Consider the following 23767-nt stretch of genomic DNA (forward strand, 5'->3'; position numbering starts at 1 on the left):
AAGATATTTTGTGTGGAATTGGCCCCCCTTATGTTGTATTCGTGGCTACGTCCCTGCAACTAATTACAAGCTAGTAACCAAGAAGAGAAGAATTAGCACTTGGAACTTGCCAAAGTTCTCAAAATACAACACAGAAAAACACTTGTTCCTCATAGGCAAAGATAAAGTGATGGCTTTGGAAGTTAAGACACAAGTACAGAACAAAGACATGATTTTCAGGTTGCGCAAGTACAGAACAGAAGGGTACATTTAGTTAAGGCATCCAACAAATCTAGATTGTCAGTACATTCTCAATACTTGAGCAAGTTGAGAGGCACACCACTAACTTTAACAGTACATTGTCAGACCAATGTTTCAAGGAAAATCAAGATCGATAATGTGGTACACAGGAACAACTTGCTCATGGTACTGTGTACATGGAACAAATTACTCTAAGCAAACAGATGACAAGAAATTAGACATCTACTCCCTCCGTCCCATAATATAAGAACGTATTTTACAAAAACAAAAATCGTTCTTATATTATGGGACGGACTAGTATCTTAGAAAGATGTTATACAGGCTTAATTATCATATGCAGTATTGATTGTGATTCTTGGCAAACAACAGAGACGACCAAGTCAGGAAAATACACACTGGCATTCTTGCTTGGCAAACTATCTATACTGGACTGGCATTTTTTTTTTGCCTCAGAAAAGAAAAGAAAAAACTTGCAGCCTGGCTTGTTCATTTCAGTTCACTGTAAGGGTGGGATTTTCTCATAATTGTGTGGAAGTACCGGGGGCAGAGGGGAAGAGCCGAGCGTGAGAAAAGAAATAAGCCACGGAAACACCTCCGGCGCGTGCTCCTCCGCCCCGTGCCCACCCCGACCCCCGACCTCGACCCCGACCCCGACCACGATTCGCTCCTTCGCCGCTGCTCCCTCGTCGTCCACCTCGACGCCGAGCTCGCTCCTCCGCCGGAACCACTGCCGAGAGCAGCCAAGGTAATCCCCCCTCTGATCCCGGTCAAAATCCATCTCCCTTTCGCTACGACGCGCGGCCGATCCCCGTAGCAGCGGCTTTTCCTCTCCACCGCCACCACTCCGTCCCGTGCGGCGCCCTCCTCTTCTCCGCCTGACCTACCTACCCTACCCTACCAATCCGACCCGACCCGATTCCGCCGTGCCCTAGCTCCGCGTCATCGCCGACGCCCCGCCCCCACCCCTCAGCCGCCCACCAACCCATCCCGCCTCGCCGGGGCCGCCGTGCCCGTTCTACCTCACCGCGACATCGCGCGCCCGCTGCCTCCGCCCCACCCGCAGCCTAGGACATTGATTTTTTGAGGTATGGGATCTTTTTGGAGTCATCCAGCGATGATTAGTTAAACCCAAAGTAACCTCTACGAGTTTTGGGCACCCATCGAGATCCGCCCTGTCGCGCCCGCACAATACTTCGATGATGATCTCTTTTTAGTTTTAATTATGGGTACAAAATCATGGGGTTTGGCTCCGAAATGGTGACCGGCCATCTGCCACAGCACACTGAAGCGATCGTAATACAGTCATTCCATCTTTTTTCAGAGGGAATAAACATTTCGTGTAGCCCCGGCCGATTGTTCACCACGTAAATCGAATCCTCAGATTCAGCCTTTCACACCTCACGGCCTTGTAGCGATGGTCTCCGGTGCCACTACACAGTGGCACACTCCCTTCATGGCCGCGTTGCGCCAGGTTGAAGCATGCCCATCAGTGAACTACCTCAACTAAGACCATCTTTGTCGAACACACCATCATGGCTGGTGATGGCATGTTTGGCCTTTGTGGGGCACCCTTGTAGAAAGCAAGGCGGCCAGTCCAGGGAAGAGAAATTGTGCAGCAGTGTGTGCGGTTGCGGTGCCGAGGGAGTACTTGCTTGTTCTTGAGCAGTAATGCTAGGAGGATGGAAGGCAAATTAAGTAGACAGTTCGTGCAGCCCTCTTGCTGGTTGTTACAATAGTAGTATAGTTATTCTACTGTTCTGTATCAAACGGTCACCATTTTGGTGTGATGCGCAATTACCCCCATTTTACAATGTCACATAGCAAATTTTGCTTATTATCATGTTGAACTATTCCGTATCAATTTGTGTACTATTAATCTAAGTATGTTTTTGAAAGATTGTTGGTATACACATTCTGTCAAAATTATCAGAAAACTGCACATTTGATTGACTACAAAAGCCATAGATTCTTGCTGACAACTGCCGTCTGGTCATTAGCTTGTCCCACCTCCCATGTGTCAGATGCACTATTAGATGGTCTGTGTGTGTCAGATTCAGTAGTCACAGTGGCACACTCCCACCTTCCATCTCCCAAAATATGTGCATCTTTGTCCGATTTACTCTTGACAGTTTTTTTCTGCAGGAAAACCTAGAATAGGTGGTGTTATCTGGCTTCGAATTGCTGTCTAAACGTTTCTTGATCTTCACTCATCAGAAACTTAAAGCATGAGGTTAGTAGTCTTAATTCCTCCTTTGATATCAATAAGAAACTGTTCGAAAGATATGATGCATACTGACTTATTTTGGTATGCACGTTTTTCAGTCTTAGTACTCCATTACTTGGCTTGGGTTGTTTCAAATCTTATCTCTGGGCTAGCATAATGATGGAGCATAAGCATCTCTCTCTTTTTTTTGACCAACTTGTGAACAAGGGTTCAGCATATTTGTTTGGTGTCCTGAGGAATACAATTGATTTTTACGTTGCAACATGACATGGTAAATTAAAATGTGTAGACAGTCTTTAACTTAATCCAGGTTTTATACAAAATAGTATTCTCTGTTTGAGAAACTGGGAAGGACTGATAGAGCTAATATGTCAAAGGTCTTATATTCGACATAAGATTCTTTATTTGGCTTTTGCATTTTATGGTACTATGAAGACATAGAAAATAGCATTGCTCTGTTGCCTGCTTAAACACAATAAGGCCTAGCTATTGATTTCTACATGAATTTGGTATAGGAAAAAATGGGTATGATTTTGTAGTACCATTTATATTTGTATATGGTTTTACATGTACATGAAACCATGTTTTTTGGCGCAAATGCTGCACTATGATCCAGAGCTAATGAAAACAACTGAACTGGCTGCATAAGTGTGAGCTAGACCTCAACCTGCTTGATTTTGCTTCCATTATTTTGACCTTTTTCTCTTCAGCTCCCATCGCGTGAAGTGGAATGAGGACAATCTGTATGAGATTGAATCAAACAAGCCAGTGAGGCAGAAGATAACAGAGCCCAAGACACCGTATCACCCTATGATGGATGAAGATGGTATATGTCTTGTTACTTGTATCTCATCATATCTGACCACTATTTGTGCTCATAATGTGCAAGCGCTGAATAATTGCTTTCATTGCTTGCTCTCTAGGGTCACTATCACCAACACGCCCTTTCGACAAGTGTCTAGATGAGACTGTTAGTGCTGAAGCTATATTGACTGCTTTAAATGGTGTGGCCTCTTCAAGTAAAAATGATTCAAAGGATGATGAGTGGGCATCCTCAGATGATGATGCAGATGCCATGGAACAGGATGGTGGTTGGTAGCTTCTTTCTCAGTTACCATTTTATGTTTCTAGAGTTACTAGAGTAAATCAGTAATTACTGATGTTCAATATATTTGACTAGCTGAGTTATGCGACTTGATTTTATGGTATCAGCTTTCTGTAATGAAGTCCACAAGTGATCCAACTATATGACTACTCATATAGCTCCTCTGAATTAGCTAGCTAAGATAAACTTTTTGTAACTCTTTCTAAGTTGGTATCCTATATCATGATTTATATTTGTATTTGATGTCTTGCACAAGTGTATACTTCATTATCAACGTAATGGGCAATAATAAGCTTACCATCTGAGTCCAGGACTTTATTGGAATAGGCAGTGATATGTTTGGTGTTCATGCAGACTCAGAAGCTGACAGATCATCAGTGAGTTTCAAAGAGCATCGCCGCAATCACTACGATGAATTCCGCAAGGTCAAGGAACTGATGCGCACTGGATCCCTGGTTGAAGACGAGGCCCGTGCGAATGAGCGAGCTGCAAACAACGTCGAGGACAAAACCGCAGGAGAGAAGGCAACAGGTGACAAGAGTGAATCGTCAGCATCACTTCAAGTATGAGCCGCAAAGTGAATTCTGTGGTTGCTAAGCCTAGGGAAGTTCAACTAAGCGGGAGCATGCAGTTTGCGCCTGCTCTGTGTGTATTGCTGGATCCTTGTTTTCATACCAGATCGGATGATTTTCTGTACGCAAAGAACCTGTTCCTCTTTCTTATTTTGAGATGTTGCGGTGCCTAAAATGGTGGAGAATTCTAGTTGAACTAGCTACTTCACTTTAAGTCAGGAGGCTAGAATTTGCCTGCACCGCTTTTTATAATACTGGAACTGAGTTATATGGACAACCCTTGAGCAATTTTTCTTTGTGAAATCATGCTTTACTGCTACTATTAGATTGCTGATTATTGTGGATCTGTGATGATCATATACAATTATTACACAAGTAAGGTACTCCCTCCATTCACTTTTGTAAGATGTTTTAGACATTTGAGACAACACCTAAAACACTTCAATTTTAGCTCCGTCTTACAAGAATGAACAGAGGGCGTATTTGCTTTCATTGTTCACTTCAGTAGTTCATTGGTTTGCCTGGCCACTGGAAACAGCTTATGAGAATATGAGACTGTAAAGCAGGAAACTGTGGCCTGCTTGAACAGCTCGGTTGCTCGCTAGGATTTAATGCCAAAAGATTTTCAACGCACACCTTGTGCTGTAACATTTGGCAAATTAAAAAGAAGTGTTTAGTAGAAAGCTCGGGGCGAAGTTAGAAGATGTCGACAATTATGCAATTTTTTGGTTAACCAATGTCATCTTTTAAAAACAAATCTAATTATGCAATTTTTGAGTTAACCAAAATTCATCCTTAAAATGAAAATTGGTGGATGGAGGCCCGTGATTAGCGTCAATGATTGGTGGATTGAGATCACTCAGACTATCTCACTCGAGGAAGGTCAACCCCATTTGTCTGTCATTGGAATATGGGCTTCTTTAGGGTCAACCCCATTTGTCTGTCATTGCAATCACATCCCCCATTTGCAAACCCCTATTTGCATACTAATCCCTGCAATGTTGATCTCATCGTACATACTTGATAGATGAAACAAATTAGAACATTCAAAAGCAAACTACCCAAATTCTACTCGTCGTTGTCGGAGATGTAGATGACCCCCTTGTCGGAGCCGTTGACCTCGTGGACATTGACGGCGGGCCGAAGTTCCGACGCCTCCTCCTCGTCGTCGTCCACGAATAGTCGATTCTGCCTCCGTCGGCGAGGTGGATACAGTGGCGGCTCGCCTCCACCTCCCGCTCGAACTAGAACGACTCTAAGATGGCCTGGTTTTCTACAGCAAGGTCAGGATTGACGATGAGCATGGTAAAGGTGGCAGAGCCCGCTTGCTCCACCTACAATTGTGCCTCCACCGCGAGGTGCTCCACTTCCGCCTCCTCCATGATGAATCCACCGGGCTCAACCTCCATGCCCGCCGCCTCCTCCTCCATCGCTCCTCCATGTATGCCTCCACAAAATCCTCCTCTGGAATGTGAGCGGCACAATGTATCTCAGCGGCACACATCTCTCGCGATCTCCGTCTGATGCTCCAGTGTGAGCGTTTAATAATATGTGATCTTCTACCGAGCCATGGTGGATAGAGTGGTGGAAGTGGAAGGGGAGGCAGTGGTGGTGCAAACGGGAGGAGATGAGAAATAGGGGTGGATAGGGTTTACCCTCGTCGTCCGGCTCAAATAGCCGAATTTGACCCCTCAGGCGACACGTCGGAGCGACGACATGAATGTGTCCTCATCAAAATGACAGACCAATGGGTTTCGTGTGGGTCCTGCCCATCAACGCGATGTGGCGGACTCATCCGGAGGCCCCCATATCTGGCCCACGTAAGGGCTGGATATGAGGGGTGACGGTGTCCCGGATGGGGGGGGGGTCTCTCACCATGTCATCTCCAGGCCTGGTGAGCTTGGTCGAGGACCCCTATGTCTGTTTCCAGTGGGCCACATCAACATAGCCCATGGCATATAAAAGGAGTATTCTCGAAGACTTGGCGTATACTCCAAGATATTATAAGTCGTCTACAACATGTTCTCCTTGTACGTACCTGACTAGAATGTATCCCTAGAACCCCCCCGGGTGCCTATATAAACCAAGGGGTAGGGATCGTAGTCGACACACAACGATCTCGAGGTATATCATTTATACTTTGTCCTCCAACCAGAAGCAATAAAACACAAGCAGAGTGTAGGGTTTTATCTCTCCGAAGAGCCCAAACCTAGGTATGGCTTTGTTACCGTAGTCTCAAGACCCTAGACCCCCCCTTCCGGGTTTCCTATATAAACTGAGGGGTAGGGCTCGTATACGACACACATCAATCTCGAGGTAGATCATTTGTACTTTGTACTCCAACCAAAAGCACTAAAACACAAGCACGGTGTAGGGTTTATCACTCCGGAGAGCCCAAACCTGGGTAAAAACTCGTGTCTTTGTTACCATAGTATAAAGACCCTTAATTGGGAACCCCTACCCGAGATCTGTTGAATTTAGCTCCATCAAGGAGTGTCGGACAACCCAGATGTATGAGCTGCCTTTGGTGGGTCCAGTTGGGTGGCGTTTTTTGGTTCGGGTGGTGTTCACCCGGATGTTTAGGGGGGTGAAGTGGGGGTCCGATTGTAGATGCTCTAAATACGCTACAGGTGCACTATCTTTTCGGGGGCCTAAAAGTTAATGGCATCTCCAAAGCTGACCCTCAAAACTGACACACTATTTGTTAGCATACTGGTTGGGATTCGTCCGCGGAAACGTATACGGGAGCCGACCATCCAACCATGCCCCCCTAAACATCCTCTCTCCTATTTTTTAAGTCCGCAATACTCAAAATAATGGCATGTCAAATCTTTTGTCAATGAAAATATTCAAATGCAACACTGGTTCAAATGTAAATATTACAATCGAACTAAGTTTTGAAATAAAATAGTCCAAACTTGAATTCACTTCGCACATATGTTCTAGTTGTCCCCTTTAAGCCACATATGCTCAATTAGATCTTCCTTGAGCTAGTCATGACTTTTTTGATGTCGAATTTGTTGATGCATTCACACAAACTTATCAAATGTGGCGTGATTCTAATTTTGAAGTTGGATAGGGTCATCCATGTTCTCAAATTCCCGACCTCCGGCAACATCTTCAGCCTCATCCTCCGTGATCATGTTGTGCATGATCACACAACATCTTATCACCTCCCACGGGGTCTCCGGATCCCATATGTTTGCATGTCCTTGAACAACTGTAAAACAGATTTGAAGCACTCCAAATGCCCTCTCCACATCCTTTCAAGCTTCTTCTTGTCTTTGGTCAAAGAAAGCTCTTTTCTGACCATCTGACTCAGAGATGGCGAAGCGTGCCGAATCCAGAGGTCCTGTGATGCAAATGCTTCAAGAATGTGAAGGAAATATGCCCTAGAGGCAATAATAAAGTTATTATTTATTTCCTTATATCATGATAAATGTTTATTATTCATGCTAGAATTGTATTAACCGGAAACTTAGTACATGTGTGAATACATAGACAAAACATATTGTCCCTAGTATGCCTCTACTAGACTAGCTCGTTAATCAAAGATGGTTATGTTTTCTAACCATAGACATGTGTTGTCATTTCATGAATGGGATCACATCATTAGGAGAATGGTGTGATGGACATGACCCATTCATTGCTACTGCTTTCTTCATGACTTATACATGTTCCTCAGACTATGAGATTATGCAACTCCCGAATACCGGAGGAACACCTTGTGTGCTATCAAACGTCACAACATAACTGGGTGATTATAAAGATGCTTTATAGGTGTCTCCGAAGGTGTTTGTTGGGTTGGCATAGATCGAGATTAGAATTTGTCACTCAGTGTATCGGAGAGGTATCTCTGGGACCTCTCGGTAATGCTCATCACTATAAGCCTTGCAAGCAATGTGACTAATGAGTTAGTTGCGGGATGAAGCATTACGGAACGAGTAAAGAGACTTGCGAGGAACGAGATTGAACTAGGTATGATGATACCGACGATCGAATCTCGGGCAAGTAACATACGATGACAAAGGGACCAACGTATGTTGTTATGCGCTTTGACCGATAAAGATCTTCGTAAAATATGTAGGAGCCAATATGAGCATCCAGGTTCTGCTATTGGTTATTGACCGGAGATATGTCTCAGTCATGTCTTGTAACGCCCCGGGACCGACGCTTCAGAAGCCTTCCAGTTATTTCGTTGTTGTTGTGTGTTATTTATTTGTTTGTTGCATTTCATCATGTCATTATCTGCATTGCATTGGCACTCCGTTGCCGTCATGTTTTAAAACTTGCATTCGTTAGTCGTTGACGTTTCTCCCTTTGCCTTCATCACCTTCCCTCTTGACCGCTTTGCCTTCGTTGACCGTTCCAGGCCAATCGGGTGTTCGCTCCCCTCTTGACCGTGACCGCCTAACCCCTCTTTGCACAGTGCATAGACCCCTCTCGCGCGTCCAAAAACTCCCCTTGACCCAAACCGGACTGTCGCTACCGTTGTGTCCGGATCATCCCCTAACGTCTACAAAACATCTCCGTTTTGTTAATTGGGCTCCCTAACTATTTTATTCGCGACCGTCCGATTACGATCGCAGGGATGAGGTAGCCCCTAACCTAATCCACTTAATGTATATATTTTGTCCAAACCCTAGTCCAATCCATCCATCCCGTCTCCCGCCGCCGCCACTCTCCCGCATCGTCCTCGGGATCCTCCCGATCCAGTCCACCCCGACCAACTAGAGCTGTAGCCTCCTCCTGATCCATTCCACCAACCAGATCTCCGACCACCTCCCTTGTTCTGCGCGCCGCCCAAATCACAACAGCCTCGATCCCGAGCTCCTGCTCTGCTTCTTGCCCCGGCGCCCGAAGCCTACCTCTTATCCCCTCGATCCCGAATGGATCATGAAGCCGCCCAAGGCCTCGAGCTCGTCGATCTCCTCATGCCCGAGCACCTTCTCCTCCAAATTCCCGCGCCGCCGGACCCCGCAGGTCGCCTCCCCGACACGAACTGGCCTGATCTGGCCATCTCCGAAGCCTCCTCGCCAACCCGTTGCTTCGCGCACAGCCGGAGCTCCCTACAGCCTCGCGCCTCCTCGTCCCCGCACAGCCCGCCAGGTGCCGGTCTCCTCTGCTTCGCGCCTCCCGAGTAGAAACCAGGAGCACGAGCTCCTCCTTCCACATCCCGCGGCCGAGGACCCCAACTCCGGCAGTGTCGTCGCCCTCCTCTTCTCCTCCCGAGCGCGTCCGTCCTCGCAGTCCCGCATCAGGAGCTTCTTCCCCGCCTCGCCGTTGTGTTGCTGGACAGGAGCCGAGCCGTCGCCGTCCCGCTCGACTCCACTGTCCTGGAGATCCATCAACGCCACCGGGAACCGCGCCCCTTCGCCGGGTCCGCCTCCCCTGTCTGTCCGTCTCCTTCCCTCGTTCTTCCTCCTCCCTCTGTATTCAACTCTCTCTTAGGTCTCTCTCTGCCTTGGACAGGAGCTCCACGCCATGGCCCTGCAGTTCCTCCCCGCCTTGGAGCTCCCTTGCACCGCGGGATCTGAAACCCCTCGCCTGGACCTGCCCGTTCCCGGCACTCGCGTCGCCGCCAGCCACCCGTTGCCGAAGTCCATCGCGCCCAGCCGCCGGCGTTTGAACCTGCTGCTGTTGCTGTTCTTCAGAAACGGGCAGCAGCAGCTCACTCGCCCCGCCTGCGTTGACCCGCTTCGAGCCAGCGTGGACGAGCGCTAGGCCCAGCCTGCTCCATCCAAGGCCCAGCCGGCCTGCCCCGCCTCCTGCTCCACCGACCGGGCCAAAGCCCATGGTGAGCGCCCCTGCAGCCTGCAGTTTCGGCCCAGGCCGTGTTTTTTTCAGCGCCTGCGAATTTGCTATTTATCCAGAGATTTACCTGTTTTGTAGAAAACACCCTCATGTACATGCATATAATAACTCACAAACCGCGCATCACATGTAAATAATTTATATATGTAAAATGCTTAGAATCTTGTGTAGATTAATAATTTGCCACTTTCATCCATGTTAAATATGTTAAAAATGCTGTTTGCATTTATTTTGCATAATGCCATGCTAAAATGATTTATTTCGTAACTAATTAACCGTAGCTCCGATTTTAATAAACTTTATATGTAAATGGGGTGGAAAAATGCCTAGATTAACTTGGTGCACTCATCTTGCATGTTTAATAACATTAAAATATGGTTTAGGGCAGAACAGTACCAAATCCATAATTTGCATATGGGGATTTTCTGGAATTGTTGTTTGTTGTTCCGGCCTCATTTAAGCTTGTTGAGATAGGTAGTTTTCATATGCTTCACCCCTTGCCATGTTTAACAACATTTAATATTGTTGGGTACATAACCGAGATCAAACTAAATAATTGCATGTGGTGTTTTGTCAATATGCAACTCGTTGCATATTGATCTCCACTTAACTTGTAGTATTGTTTGTTGCACTTGCCATGCCATGCCTCATTAAACCGGACATGCATCATACTTGATTGTGCATCATGCCATGTTCATGTGATGGTTGTTTACCATGTTGTTTGCTTCTTTCCGGTTTGCTTCTCTCGTTAGCTTCGGTTTCGTTCCGGAGTTGTGAGGATCCGTTCGACTACTTCCGTTTGTCTTCTTCATGGACTCGTTCTTCTTCCTTGCGGGATTTCAGGCAAGATGACCGCTACCCTGGATCTCACTACTATCATTGCCATGCTAGTTGCTTCGTTCTATCACTATTGCTGCGTTATCTATCTTTTGCTCATCAAGCCTCCCCAAATTGCCATGAACCTCTAACCTTTGACACCTTTCCTATGCAAACCATTGTTTGGCTATGTTACCGCTTTGCTCAGCCCCTCTTATAGCGTTGCTAGTTGCAGGTGAAGTTGAAGATTTCTCCGTGGTGGACAGGATTTTGGTTGGGATATCACAATATCTCTTATATTATTAATGCATCTATATATTTGGTAAAGGGTGGAAGGCTCGGCCTTATGCCTGGTGTTTTGTTCCACTCTTGCCACCCTAGTTTCCGTCATACCGGTGTTATGTTCCCAGATTTTGCATTCCTTACGCGGTCGGGTGATTTATGGGACCCCCTTGACAGTTCGCTTTGAATAAAACTCCTCCAGCAAGGCCCAACCTTGGTTTTACCATTTGCCTTACCACCAGCTACTTTTCCCTTGGGAGTCGCTCTCTCGAGGGTCATCTTTATTATACCCCCCCGGGCTAGTGCTTGTCTAAGTGTAGGTCCGAACTAGAGCCCTTTGCAGCGCCCCCTCAAGGAAACTTGAGGTCTGGTTTTAGTTGTACGGATTGCTCATCCGGTGTTGCCCTGAGAACGAGATATGTGCAGCTCCTATCGGGATTGTCAGCGCATCGGGCGGTCTTGCTGGTCTTGTTTTACCATTGTCGAAATGTCTTGTAAACCGGGATTCCGAGTCTGATCGGGTCTTCCTGGGAGAAGGTCTATTCCTTCGTTGATCGCGAGAGCTTGTCATGGGCTAAGTTGGGACACCCCTGCAGGGTATAATCTTTCGAAAGCCGTGCCTGTGGTTATAGGCAGATGGTAATTTGTTAATGTCCGGTTGTAGATAACTTGACACCAGATCCGATTTAAAACGCATCAACCGCGTGTGTAGCCGTGATGGTCTCTTTTCGGCGGAGTCCGGGAAGTGAACACGGTTTTCTGGGTTATGTTTGACGTAAGTAGGAGTTCAGGATCACTTCTTGATCATTGCTAGTTGACGACCGTTCCGCTTGCTCTCTTCTCGCTCTTATTTGCGTATGTTAGCCACCATATATGCTTAGTCGCTGCTGCAGCCTCACCACTTTACCCCCTTCCTTTCCCTTTAAGCTTTGCTAGTCTTGATACCCATGGTAATGGGATTGCTGAGTCCTCGTGGCTCACAGATTACTACAACAATAGTTGCAGGTACAGGTTATGCGATGATCATGACGCAAGAGCGATGCTTGCTTGCGTTGAGTTCTTCTTCTGCTTCTTCGATCAGGGGATAGGTTTCAGATCGGCAGCCTGGGCTAGCAGGGTGGATGACGTTTGAGTTTCTGTTTGTGTTTCATCCGTAGTCGGATGATGCTCTTATGTATTGTGATGTTGTATTCGAGTGGCATTGTATGCCTTATGTATGTATCCCCATCTATTATGTAATGTTGATGTAATGATATCCACCTTGCAAAAGCGTTTCAATATGCGGGTCTATCCTTGGTGGGACCTTCGAGTTCCTTTTGGATAGGGTCGCATATTGGGCGTGACAAGTTGGTATCAGAGCCTCGACCGACCATAGGAGCCCCCTTGATTGTTGGCCGTTGTTGAGTCTAGAAGAAAACTATTTTGAGTATTAGGATTATATATATCGGAGAGTAGGATTCTTTTTTACTCCTTAGCCCCCTTTGTCGCTCTAGTGAGGTCTCCTAACGTAGATGTTTTGTCTTTCCTCTCCTCAAATTTCACTAAATTTTTTTTTAGAATCACACGGGTATCTTGGAATCGTTCCGATGGTTTTGTGACGAGAACATTGTTCTTGGTGCCTCCTATCTATTATGTGGCATTGACCCGGGGAGTTGAGCTCTGAGGTGTTGTCGTCACAATTTTATCGTTGCAGTTCTGGAATACCTGAGTTTTGCCGACATCGAAAATCTCTTTTATGCAGTTGTTGGTGATATAACCTCGACGTCAACCAGTACTGGGGAGTTTGGGAGTATTGCCATAGCTCGTATAACGGATGCTTTTCGAAGGTTGAGGTACACGATTTCCGGAGGTTTCTTGGTTATGTGTTGATGGATGGATACAACTGGATGTAGGGATTGTTAGTTTGGGTGAGATATATTGCTTCCCCTGTATCCCCAACACCAGATTGCATAACCAGAAAGTTTCGGGAGTCTATAGGTGGGAATTCAAGTAGCTCCTAGAATATCTTTCCGATAGATGCATGATATGGGATTGGGTAAATCTCTATCATATGTATTTGTTCCGGCTTATTCTGCAAGCCAAATCCTTTGTTTTGTTTTATTTGTGGTATTCGAGTTGCTTCGAAGTTAAGTGTTGAATCCATACCTTTCAAGCGGTGTTCTCATATTTCTATGGGAGTACTAATCCTTTTGATCATCGAGATTGTCATGTCAATTCTTTACAACCGGTGTGCTTCTCTTCAAGTGGATCCGATCATTTTCAACATCCGCAAGATCAACTCTAAGTTTTCTCACCGGTGTCCATTCCATATGCCCCAAGTTGCCTTTGTTTTCCCGCCCTCCCACCCTTTTTCTGCAAGGACTCATTTATTTTAATCAAGTATCCATTTATTCATGTGAAGTTTCTCCATTCTTTTCCGTCAATGTTCTTATCCGGTGATTCTCACGAAGATACTAACGAAGCTTTGAGTTTATCATTCTTCGTTCTCTTTTTCTTCTCTGGTGGTTTCAATTCAAGCCTTGTCGATCATACCCCCCTTTCCTCGTTTCAAATATTTTTCTCATGCTGGTGTATCTCTTGATCATTCACCTCTCGCTTTCCATTTGTTCATGTGTGCTGAAGATACCTCAAAAGTTTCGTGTTATCATTCCTAATCTGTTCAAGATATCTCGAGGTTGTTATCTCTTTTCAAGCCATTTAATTCAACCGGTGCAATCCCCCCCTTTCAATCAATTGTTCATCGGTGTATCTTTTAGTGGGCCCTAACCCACAGGTCTTTTTCCAGGATCTTACCTGACTCTTCTAATTTCCCGGAGCTATTCTCAAATCCTTTTCGAAGTTTGACTCAAGAATGAATTTTCATCAGTCATATTCTTTCTTCAAGATCGCTTTCAAAATATTTTCATCGTTGGTTCAACCTTTCTAATTTTCTCCCGGAGTATCTCAACAATTCATGGTGGTGTTTCCCTTCGTCATTCTCAACATTTGAAGACCAAAAAAGAGTTTTCCTCCAAATCTTATCCGTTCTCTCAAAGATTCGTGATTCTAGCTTGATGTCATCCTCTCGTAATCGTTTTCGATTGTGACAATTCTTTTCACCCATCCAAAGCATTTCATGAGTTCTTTCCATTTTATTCCTATGAAGGCCATCATTTTGGGCTTATTCATTCTCATCTTTTAGCTCTCCTTCTCCATATTCTACCAGTGCATCGTTCAAATATTCTCTAATCAGTTCATGATCTCTTCGTTCTCATGTATCTAAATCCCCTCAAGTATATTCATTCGTTTTCCAATTCTTCCCGGTGAATTGTGCCTTTCATACGTTCATTTTCAATTCTTACGGCAATTTGTTCAAGATTTCACTTCCTTCGTTATCATATCAAATATTCATTGTTTCCAAATCCCACCGGTGGTTCCATCAATACCTTCTGAAGTTTATGCTATATCTCTCTTAATTCTTTCTACGAGAATAAGTAGTATGCCAAATCCGTTGCTTGTCATCAATTTAAATTTGTGAAGGATAGGCATGACATAATTCTTATTCTTGTTTCATCCAAGTGATTAATTCTTTACTTCCGGAGATTATTCATGATTAGTAAATTCTTGAGTACAAGTGATTCATCTTTCTTTTTGGAGTTGGTCATCATATCACATTCTCGGTTCGAGATGCTTCATCTTTTCTTTTCCAGAGTTCCAAGTTTTCCGCTTTATCTCGTTGCGAAGCTCCATCTAAATCATTGCAAGGCTTCACCTTGTGTTTTCAACTTCTCTTTCTTTCTATCATCCTTTTATTACTGGAGTTCTTCATGGAGGTTCTACATGGCGGTTCATCAAGGATTCTCTTCATTCTTTAATTGTTCTTCAAGATTCCTCTCGAAGTTATGACCCGCTAAACTATACTCTAAAATAAACATGGTGCTAAACACATGTTTTGTTTTGAGGCGTTCAAGCATTCTTCATCTTGCATTCTGAAGTGCAATCCTTTCTACCTTATCTTTTGAGATGGTGTTATGTCACTCTTGACAATTTCCCTTCGTGATTCACAAGTTGTCAAGAATGAGATATTGTGAATCCATCATTTTCTCTGCGATCATGAATTGTTTCAACCCATATTAATCTCTTCATTGGAGTTATCCTGGGTTATATTTCACCTAAAGCTTTCCCTGAGGATTGTTGCTATTTATGGTGCTTATAAATGATCCAAGTTCTTCATTTATCCTCCCGGTGAAATAAGTTTCTCGTCTCCTTGTTGATATCAATCCAATCATTTGTTTCCGTGGGTGGCATAAGCTCACCTCATAATTTTGAGAAGTTTTCCATAAGCCCACTACAAGCTTATTCTTTTCGTTGTTGGTTTTTCCAACAACTCCGTTATAACCTTCTCGGAAGGGTGCTTTCCAAGCTTAATTGCGGCAGAAGTTGGCATTTTCTCCTCCATCTGTTATTCCAATGATCTATCTTCTATTCTTTCTTCTGCAGGCATGGTGATGTTGCTCTCTTTAATCATCATCTCGAATTGTGAGGATCGGGTTCTTTTCCATGCTTATCCACTTAACCGGAGTGTTGTGTCTATCATTCCTCTTTTAACCGGAGTCTCATCCAGGTGCTATCATTTTGCCAAGTTCGAATTCGATTCCTTCCATTTCCAACCGGAGTGTTGCATCAGCTCTGCAATATCTTTGCATCTTATCAAGTTTTGCTCCTCTTGTCAACCGGAGTGCTGCCGAGATTGTTCTTTATCGTTCCTTGTATATCTCGTTCCAACCGGTGTGGTGGCATATTCTTATTGGTTCATGGAGCTCTTGTTCCATATTTAACCCTACAAGGTTTCCTTGTCCCTCTTTGATAATGGAGTGTTTGCAATCTCGTCATCTTCTTTGTATTCTTTCATTCACTTTGTTCAACCTCTCAAGGTTCATTGGTTTCACTCGTTTGTCAAAGAAGCAACTTAGTTTTACCTCTCCTCTTCCTCTTTCATTTCTCTTCGGTGCCATCCTAGATCTCGGGACGAGATCCTCTCATAGTGGTGGAGTGTTGTAACGCCCCGAGACCGACGCTTCAAAAGCCTTCCAGTTATTTCGTTGTTGTTGTGTGTTATTTATTTGTTTGTTGCATTTCATCATGTCATTATCTGCATTGCATTGGCACTCCGTTGCCGTCATGTTTTAAAACTTGCATTCGTTAGTCGTTGACGTTTCTCCCTTTGCCTTCATCACCTTCCCTCTTGACCGCTTTGCCTTTGTTGACCGTTCCAGGCCAATCGGGTGTTCGCTCCCCTCTTGACCGTGATCGCCTAACCCCTCTTTGCACAGTGCATAGACCCCTCTCGCGCGTCCAAAAACTCCCCTTGACCCAAACCGGACTCTTGCTACCGTTGTCTCCGGATCATCCCCTAACATCTACAAAACATCTCCGTTTTGTTAATTGGGCTCCCTAACTATTTTATTCGCGACCGTCCGATTACGATCGCAGGGATGAGGTAGCCCCTGACCTAATCCACTTAATGTATATATTTTGTCCAAACCCTAGTCCAATCCATCCATCCCGTCTCCCGCCGCCGCCACTCTCCCGCATCGTCCTCGGGATCCTCCCAATCCAGTCCACCCCGACCAACCAGAGCTGCAGCCTCCTCCTGATCCATTCCACCAACCAGATCTCCGACCACCTCCCTTGTTCTGCGCGCCGCCCAACTCACAGCAGCCTCGATCCCGAGCTCCTCCTCTGCTTCTTGCCCCGGCGCCTGAAGCCTACCTCTTCTCCCCTCGACCCCGAATGGATCGTGAAGCCGCCCAAGGCCCCGAGCTCGTCGATCTCCTCATGCCCGAGCACCTTCTCCTCCAAATTCCCGCGCCGCCGGACCCCGCAGGTCGCCTCCCCGACACGAACTGGCCTGATCCGGCCATCTCCGAAGCCTCCTCGCCAACCCGTTGCTTCTCGCGCAGCTGGAGCTCCCTGCAGCCTCGCGCCTCCTCGTCCCCGCACAGCCCGCCAGGCGCCGGTCTCCTCTGCTTCGCGCCTCCCGAGTAGAAACCAGGAGCACGAGCTCCTCCTTCCACATCCCGCGGCCGAGGAACCCAACTCCGGAAGCGTCGTCGCCCTCCTCTTCTCCTCCCGAGCGCGTCCGTCCTCGCAGTCCCACATCAGGAGCTTCTTCCCCGCCTCGCCGTTGTGTTGCTGGACAGGAGCCGAGCCGTCACCGTCCCGCTCGACTCCACCATCCTGGAGATCCATCAACGCCACCGGGAACCGCGCCCCTTCGATGGGTCCGCCTCCCCTGTCCATCCGTCTCCTTCCCTCGTTCTTCGTCCTCCCTCTGTATTCAACTCTCTCTCAGGTCTCTCTCTCTGCCTTGGACAGGAGCTCCACGCCATGGCCCTGTAGTTCCTCCCCGCCTTGGAGCTCCCTTGCACCGCCGGATCCGAAACCCCTCGCCTGGACCTGCCCGTTCCCGGCACTCGCGTCGCCGTCAGCCACCCGTCGCCGAAATCCATCGCGCCCAGCCGCCGGCGTTTGAACATGCTGCTGTTGCTGTTCTTCAGAAACGGGCAGCAGCAGCTCGCTTGCCCCACCTGCGTTGACCCGCTCCGAGCCAGCGTGGACGAGCGCTAGGCCCAGCCTGCTCCATCCAAGGCCCAGCCGGCCTGCCCCGCCTCCTGCTCCACCGACCGGGCCAAAGCCCATGGTGAGCGCCCTCGCAGCCTGCAGTTTCGGCCCAGGCCGTGTTTTCTTCAGCGCCTGCAAATTTGCTATTTATCCAGAGATTTACCTGTTTTGTAGAAAACACCCTCATGTACATGCATATAATAACTCACAAACCGTGCATCACATGTAAATAATTTATATATGTAAAATGCTTAGAATCTTGTGTATATTAATAATTTGCCACTTTCATCCATGTTAAATATGTTAAAAATGCTATTTGCATTTATTTTGCATAATGCCATGCTAAAATGATTTATTTCGTAACTAATTAACCATAGCTCCGATTTTAATAAACTTTATATATAAATGGGGTGGAAAAATGCCTAGATTAACTTGGTGCATTCATCTTGCATGTTTAACAACATTAAAATATGGTTTAGGGCAGAACAGTACCAAATCCATAATTTGCATATGGGGATTTTCCGGAATTGTTGTATGTTGTTCCGGCCTCATTTAAGCTTGCTGAGATAGGTAGTTTTCATATGCTTCACCCCTTGCCATGTTTAACAACATTTAATATTGTTGGGTACATAACCGAGATCAAACTAAATAATTGCATGTGGTGTTTTGTCAATATGCAACTCGTTGCATATTGATCTCCACTTAACTTGTAGTATTGTTTGTTGCACTTGCCATGCCATGCCTCATTAAACCGGACATGCATCATACTTGATTGTGCATCATGCCATGTTCATGTGATGGTTGTTTACCATGTTGTTTGCTTCTTTCCGGTTTGCTTCTCTCGTTAGCTTCGGTTTCGTTCCGGAGTTGTGAGGATCCGTTCGACTACTTCCGTTTGTCTTCTTCATGGACTCGTTCTTCTTCCTTGTGGGATTTCAGGCAAGATGACCGCTACCCTGGATCTCACTACTATCATTGCCATGCTAGTTGCTTCGTTCTATCGCTATTGCTGCGTTACATATCTTTTGCTCATCAAGCCTCCCCAAATTGCCATGAACCTCTAACCTTTGACACCTTTCCTATGCAAACCATTGTTTGGCTATGTTACCGCTTTGCTCAGCCCCTCTTATAGCGTTGCTAGTTGCAGGTGAAGTTGAAGATTTCTCCATGGTGGACAGGATTTTGGTTGGGATATCACAATATCTCTTATATTATTAATGCATCTATATATTTGGTAAAGGGTGGAAGGCTCGGCCTTATGCCTGGTGTTTTGTTCCACTCTTGCCGCCCTAGTTTCCGTCATACCGGTGTTATGTTCCCAGATTTTGCGTTCCTTACGTGGTCGGGTGATTTATGGGACCCCCTTGACAGTTCGCTTTGAATAAAACTCCTCCAGCAAGGCCCAACCTTGGTTTTACCATTTGCCTCACCACCACCTACTTTTCCCTTGGGAGTCGCTCTCTCGAGGGTCATCTTTATTATACCCCCCCGGGCCAGTGCTTGTCTAAGTGTAGGTCCGAACTAGAGCCCTTTGCAGCGCCCCCTCAAGGAAACTTGAGGTCTGGTTTTAGTTGTACGGATTGCTCATCCGGTGTTGCCCTGAGAACGAGATATGTGCAGCTCCTATCGGGATTGTCGGCGCATCGGGCGGTCTTGCTGGTCTTGTTTTACCATTGTGGAAATGTCTTGTAAACCGGGATTCCGAGTCTGATCGGGTCTTCCTGGGAGAAGGTCTATTCCTTCGTTGATCGCGAGAGCTTGTCATGGGCTAAGTTGGGACACCCCTGTAGGGTATAATCTTTCGAAAGCCATGCCTGCGGTTATAGGCAGATGGGAATTTGTTAATGTCCGGTTGTAGATAACTTGACACCAGATCCGATTTAAAACGCATCAACTGCGTGTGTAGCCGTGATGGTCTCTTTTCGGAGGAGTCCGGGAAGTGAACACGGTTTTCTGGGTTATGTTTGACGTAAGTAGGAGTTCAAGATCACTTCTTGATCATTGCTAGTTGACGACCGTTCCGCTTGCTCTCTTCTCGCTCTTATTTGCGTATGTTAGCCACCATATATGCTTAGTCGCTGTTGCAGCCTCACCACTTTACCCCCTTCCTTTCCCTTTAAGCTTTGCTAGTCTTGATACCCATGGTAATGGGATTGCTGAGTCCTCATGGCTCACAGATTACTACAACAATAGTTGCAGGTATAGGTTATGCGATGATCATGACGCGAGAGCAATGCTTGCTTGCGTTGAGTTCTTCTTCTGCTTCTTCGATCAGGGGATAGGTTCCGAGTCGGCAACCTGGGCTAGCAGGGTAGATGTTGTTTGAGTTTTTGTTTGTGTTTCATCCTTAGTCGGATGATGCTCTTATGTATTGTGATGTTGTATTCGAGTGGCATTGTATGCCTTATGTATGTATCCCCATCTATTATGTAATGTTGATATAATGATATCCACCTTGCAAAAGCGTTTCAATATGCGGGTCTATCCTTGGTGGGACCTTCAAGTTCCTTTTGGATAGGGTCGCATATTGGGCGTGACATGTCTACATAGTTTTCGAACCCGTAGGGTCCGCACGCTTAACATTCGATGACGATTTGTATTACGAGTTTATGTGATTTGATTACCGAAGCTTGTTCCGAGTCCCATATGAGATCACGAATGTGACAAGGAGTCTCGAAATGGTTGAGACGTAAAGATCGATATATTGGAAGGCTATATTCGTACATCGGAAAGGTTCCAAGTGATTCGGGTATTTTTCGGATTACCAGAGAGTCACAGGAATTCACCGGGGGAAGTAGTGGGCTTTAATGGGCCATACGGGAAAAGAGAGAAGGGCCTCAAGGGGTGGCCGCGCCCCCCATGGGCTGGTTCGGATTGGACTAGGAGGGGTGAAAGAACATGCGGTGCCCCCATGTTTGGTTTTGGTAATTGATGACAATCTCTATGAACTAATGGTTGCCTTGAGTTATATTTGAAGGTTTTGTCCATAGGCTTTTCTTGAAGTCCATGTGTTGGTTTCAAGGAGTTTATGAGTTGACCAAGGTGCTATTAAGGAATTATCCAAAGATTGGTCATGTGAGTGTTGAGCTTATTGCAAGCATGTCTTGAAGAAGAAGATTGTGTGATCATTCATGTTTACCTTCAAGACATCATCCAAATGAAGAGAGTTGGAAAGATTCAAGGTTGATCAAGACTAAGTCAACAGTGAATCAAGTTGATCAACTCACAAAGCGTAGAAGATGTACCGAGAGGGATCAAGTGATCCTATGGTATGATAAGCATTGTCCATTGCACTTTGTGTACTAACCCATGGTCTATGTGAGAGTTCTATGTGGGGTTAGGTACGTGTCCATGGGCTTGCGTCAAGAGGAAGATATCATACAACCCATGGAAAGGATGACATCAAGTGGTGATCGTCATCAAGATTGCCGTGTGCAAGTTCAAGTGGAGTATCATGAAGAGATCAAGTGCTTGAATCTTGCCATCCATTGTGGTGTCAATGGACTTGTGAAGATGTGCCGAAGAGTGGCTCACCCATAGTGGACTATGGGGGAGCAATCATCTAGTCTTCATCGAGCCAACACAATCAAGAAAGGTGGTCCAACTTGAGGGAGTCAAGATCGTCATCATCTAGCTCAAGTGGACCATGTGCAAGGCAAAGGTTTGCCCTTGATAGGTTTTCTACTTTACTAGTCTTGTGGTGGTAGTTGTGAGACCGGGTTATAGGATCGTTTGTCGTACTATCAAGGGGGGCTCTCAAGTTGGTAGCTTGATCGTATCGTTAGTAGAGAGCTGAAACCATTGCATCCTTGCATCATGTTTCTTGGTTCTTGTTTGGTTCTCTTTGTGAGTCTTATACCTTATGGTCATCTTGATGACAAGCTTGAGTTCATCGAAAACGGAGTTCGCATGCGTCTTCTATGATGTTTTCGGTGTTGGAGGTTTTACCGGTCTTATCCGTGGAAAGGGTTCTCACCATTTTCTTATGGGCATTTTTTCATTTTCTTCTTATTGATATTTCTATCAATATTGTTTTAGCCCATGTCGTTAGCTTTCCAACAAACTTGGTTTCGTTGAATTCGGAGTCCGTTTGCAAAAGTTGTGGCTGTTTTGGTAAAGGCTGCAGCAGTACTACCGCGACTAGAGCGGATGTAAATTTTTACTACCGCTCCAGAGCGGTACTACCGCGGCTCCTGAGCGGTAGTACCGCTCTAGAGCTGTACTAACGTGGATCCTAAGCGGTAGTACCGCTCTGGACCAAAATCTCGTGTTTTGCTCAGCGGAGGTAGGCACGGAAGTATTTTTGTAGTACCGCTCGCAAGCAGTAGTACCGCTCCGGCGGTTTTACTGGCCTTCTGCCTCCTTGCTATTGTTTTTCAAAGGGGTACTACTGCCCTAGCGGTAGTATCGCTCTGTGCGGGTTGTGAGCATAACGGTTGGATTTTTTTCCCACCTATAAAAGGGGGTCTTCTTCCCCATTGAACCTTATCCTTTGAGCTCGTGTTCTTCCCCCACTGTTGACCTTCTTCGAGCTTGCTAAATCTCAATCCCTCCATGGATTCTTGCTAGTTTTTGAGGGAAAAGAGAGAGGAGATCTAGATCCACATTTCCACCAATCAATTTCTCCTCTATGTGAGGGGAACCCATTGGATCTAGATCTTGGAGTTCTTGGTGTTCTCCTTCTTGTTCGTCCTCTCATCTTCCTCCCTAGCATTAGTTGCTTCGGTGGGATTTGAGAGAGAAGGACTTGGGCACTCTGTGTGCCCTTGCCATTGCATTTGGTGCATCGGTTTGAGTTCTCCACGTGATACGTGGAAGTTACAAGTTGGTAAGCTTATTACTCTTGGGTGTTTGGTACCCTTGAGCTTGTTACTCTTGGGTGTTTGGACATCCTAGAGCTTGTTCCTCTTTGGTGCCTTGGCGCCCTAGACGGTTGGTGTTGTTCGGAGCTCAATCATTGTGGTGTAAAGCTCCGGGCAAGCATCGGGGTCTCCAATTAGGTTGTGGAGATCGCCCCGAGCAGTTTGACGGGTACCGGTGACTACCCCCAAGGGTTGCCAAAGTGTATTGGTTCGGTGACTGCCCCCAAGGGTCGCCATTTGTACGGGTTCGGTGACCGCCCTCAAGGGTCCCTTAGTGGAATCACGACATCTTGCATTGTGCGAGGGCGTGAGGAGATTACGGTGGCCCTAGTGGCTTCTTGGGGAGCATTGTGCCTCCACACCGCTCCAAACGGAGATTAGCATCCGCAAGGGTGTGAACTTCAGGATACATCGTCTGTTGGGGAACGTAGTAATTTCAAAAAAATTCCTACGTGCACGCAAGATCATGGTGATGGCATAGCAACGAGAGGAGAGAGTGTTGTCCATGTACCCTCATAGACCGTAAGCGGAAGCGTTATGACAACGCGGTTGATGTAGTCGTACGTCTTCACGATCCGACCGATCCAAGTACCGAACGTACGGCACCTCCGTGTTCAGCACACGTTCAGCTCGATGACGTTCCCCGGGCTCCAATCCAGCAAAGCGTCGGGGATGAGTTCCGTCAGCACGACGGTGTGGTGACGATGATGATGCTCTACCGGCGCAGGGCTTCGCCTAAACTCCGCGACGATATAACCGAGGTGGAATATGGTGGAGGGGGGCACCGCACATGGCTAAGGAACGATTCGTAAATTAACTTGTGTGTCATGGGGTGCCCCCCTGCCCCCGTATATAAAGGAGCAAGGGAGGAGGAGGCCGGCCCTAGGAGGAGGGCATGCCAAGGGGAGTCCTACTCCCACCGGGAGTAGGACTCCTTCTTTCCTAGTCCAACTAGGAGAAGGGGGGAAAGGAGGGAAGTGGAGAAGGAAGGGAGAGGGGGGCCGCGCCCCAAACCCTTTGTCCAATTTGGACTGGGCTTGGGAGGGGCGCGCGCCACGTCCTGGTATTCCCGTATTCCCGTAACTCCCCGGTACTCCGAAAAATACCCGAATCACTCGGAACCTTTCCGAACTCCGAATATAGTCGTCCAATATATCGATCTTTATGTCCCGACCATTTCGACACTCCTCGTCATGTCCCCGATCTCATCCGGGACTTCGAACTCCTTCGATACATCAAAACTCATAAA

The 23767-nt window shown here is 46.4% G+C and overlaps 1 protein-coding gene across 2 annotated transcripts; it reads left to right on the forward strand.

Annotated features, from left to right (window-relative positions):
* The first annotated feature begins 834 nt into the window (after positions 1-834).
* LOC119295006 (protein phosphatase inhibitor 2-like) lies at positions 835-4425 on the forward strand. 2 transcript variants are annotated; one of them, XM_037573322.1, is made up of 5 exons: positions 835-985; positions 2383-2470; positions 3175-3290; positions 3388-3555; positions 3924-4425. In XM_037573322.1, the coding sequence occupies exons 2-5, from the start codon at positions 2466-2468 to the stop codon at positions 4136-4138; spliced, it is 504 nt and encodes a 167-aa protein (XP_037429219.1). In that variant the 5' UTR covers positions 835-985; positions 2383-2465; the 3' UTR covers positions 4139-4425. The 2 variants fall into 2 exon arrangements, with proteins under 2 accessions (XP_037429219.1, XP_037429220.1); XM_037573323.1 differs by having other exon boundaries at positions 842-985; positions 2455-2470.
* Positions 4426-23767: the final 19342 nt, after the last annotated feature.

This window comes from Triticum dicoccoides, chromosome 4B, assembly GCF_002162155.2.
Source record: "Triticum dicoccoides isolate Atlit2015 ecotype Zavitan chromosome 4B, WEW_v2.0, whole genome shotgun sequence".
Classification (NCBI taxonomy): Eukaryota; Viridiplantae; Streptophyta; class Magnoliopsida; order Poales; family Poaceae; genus Triticum; species Triticum dicoccoides.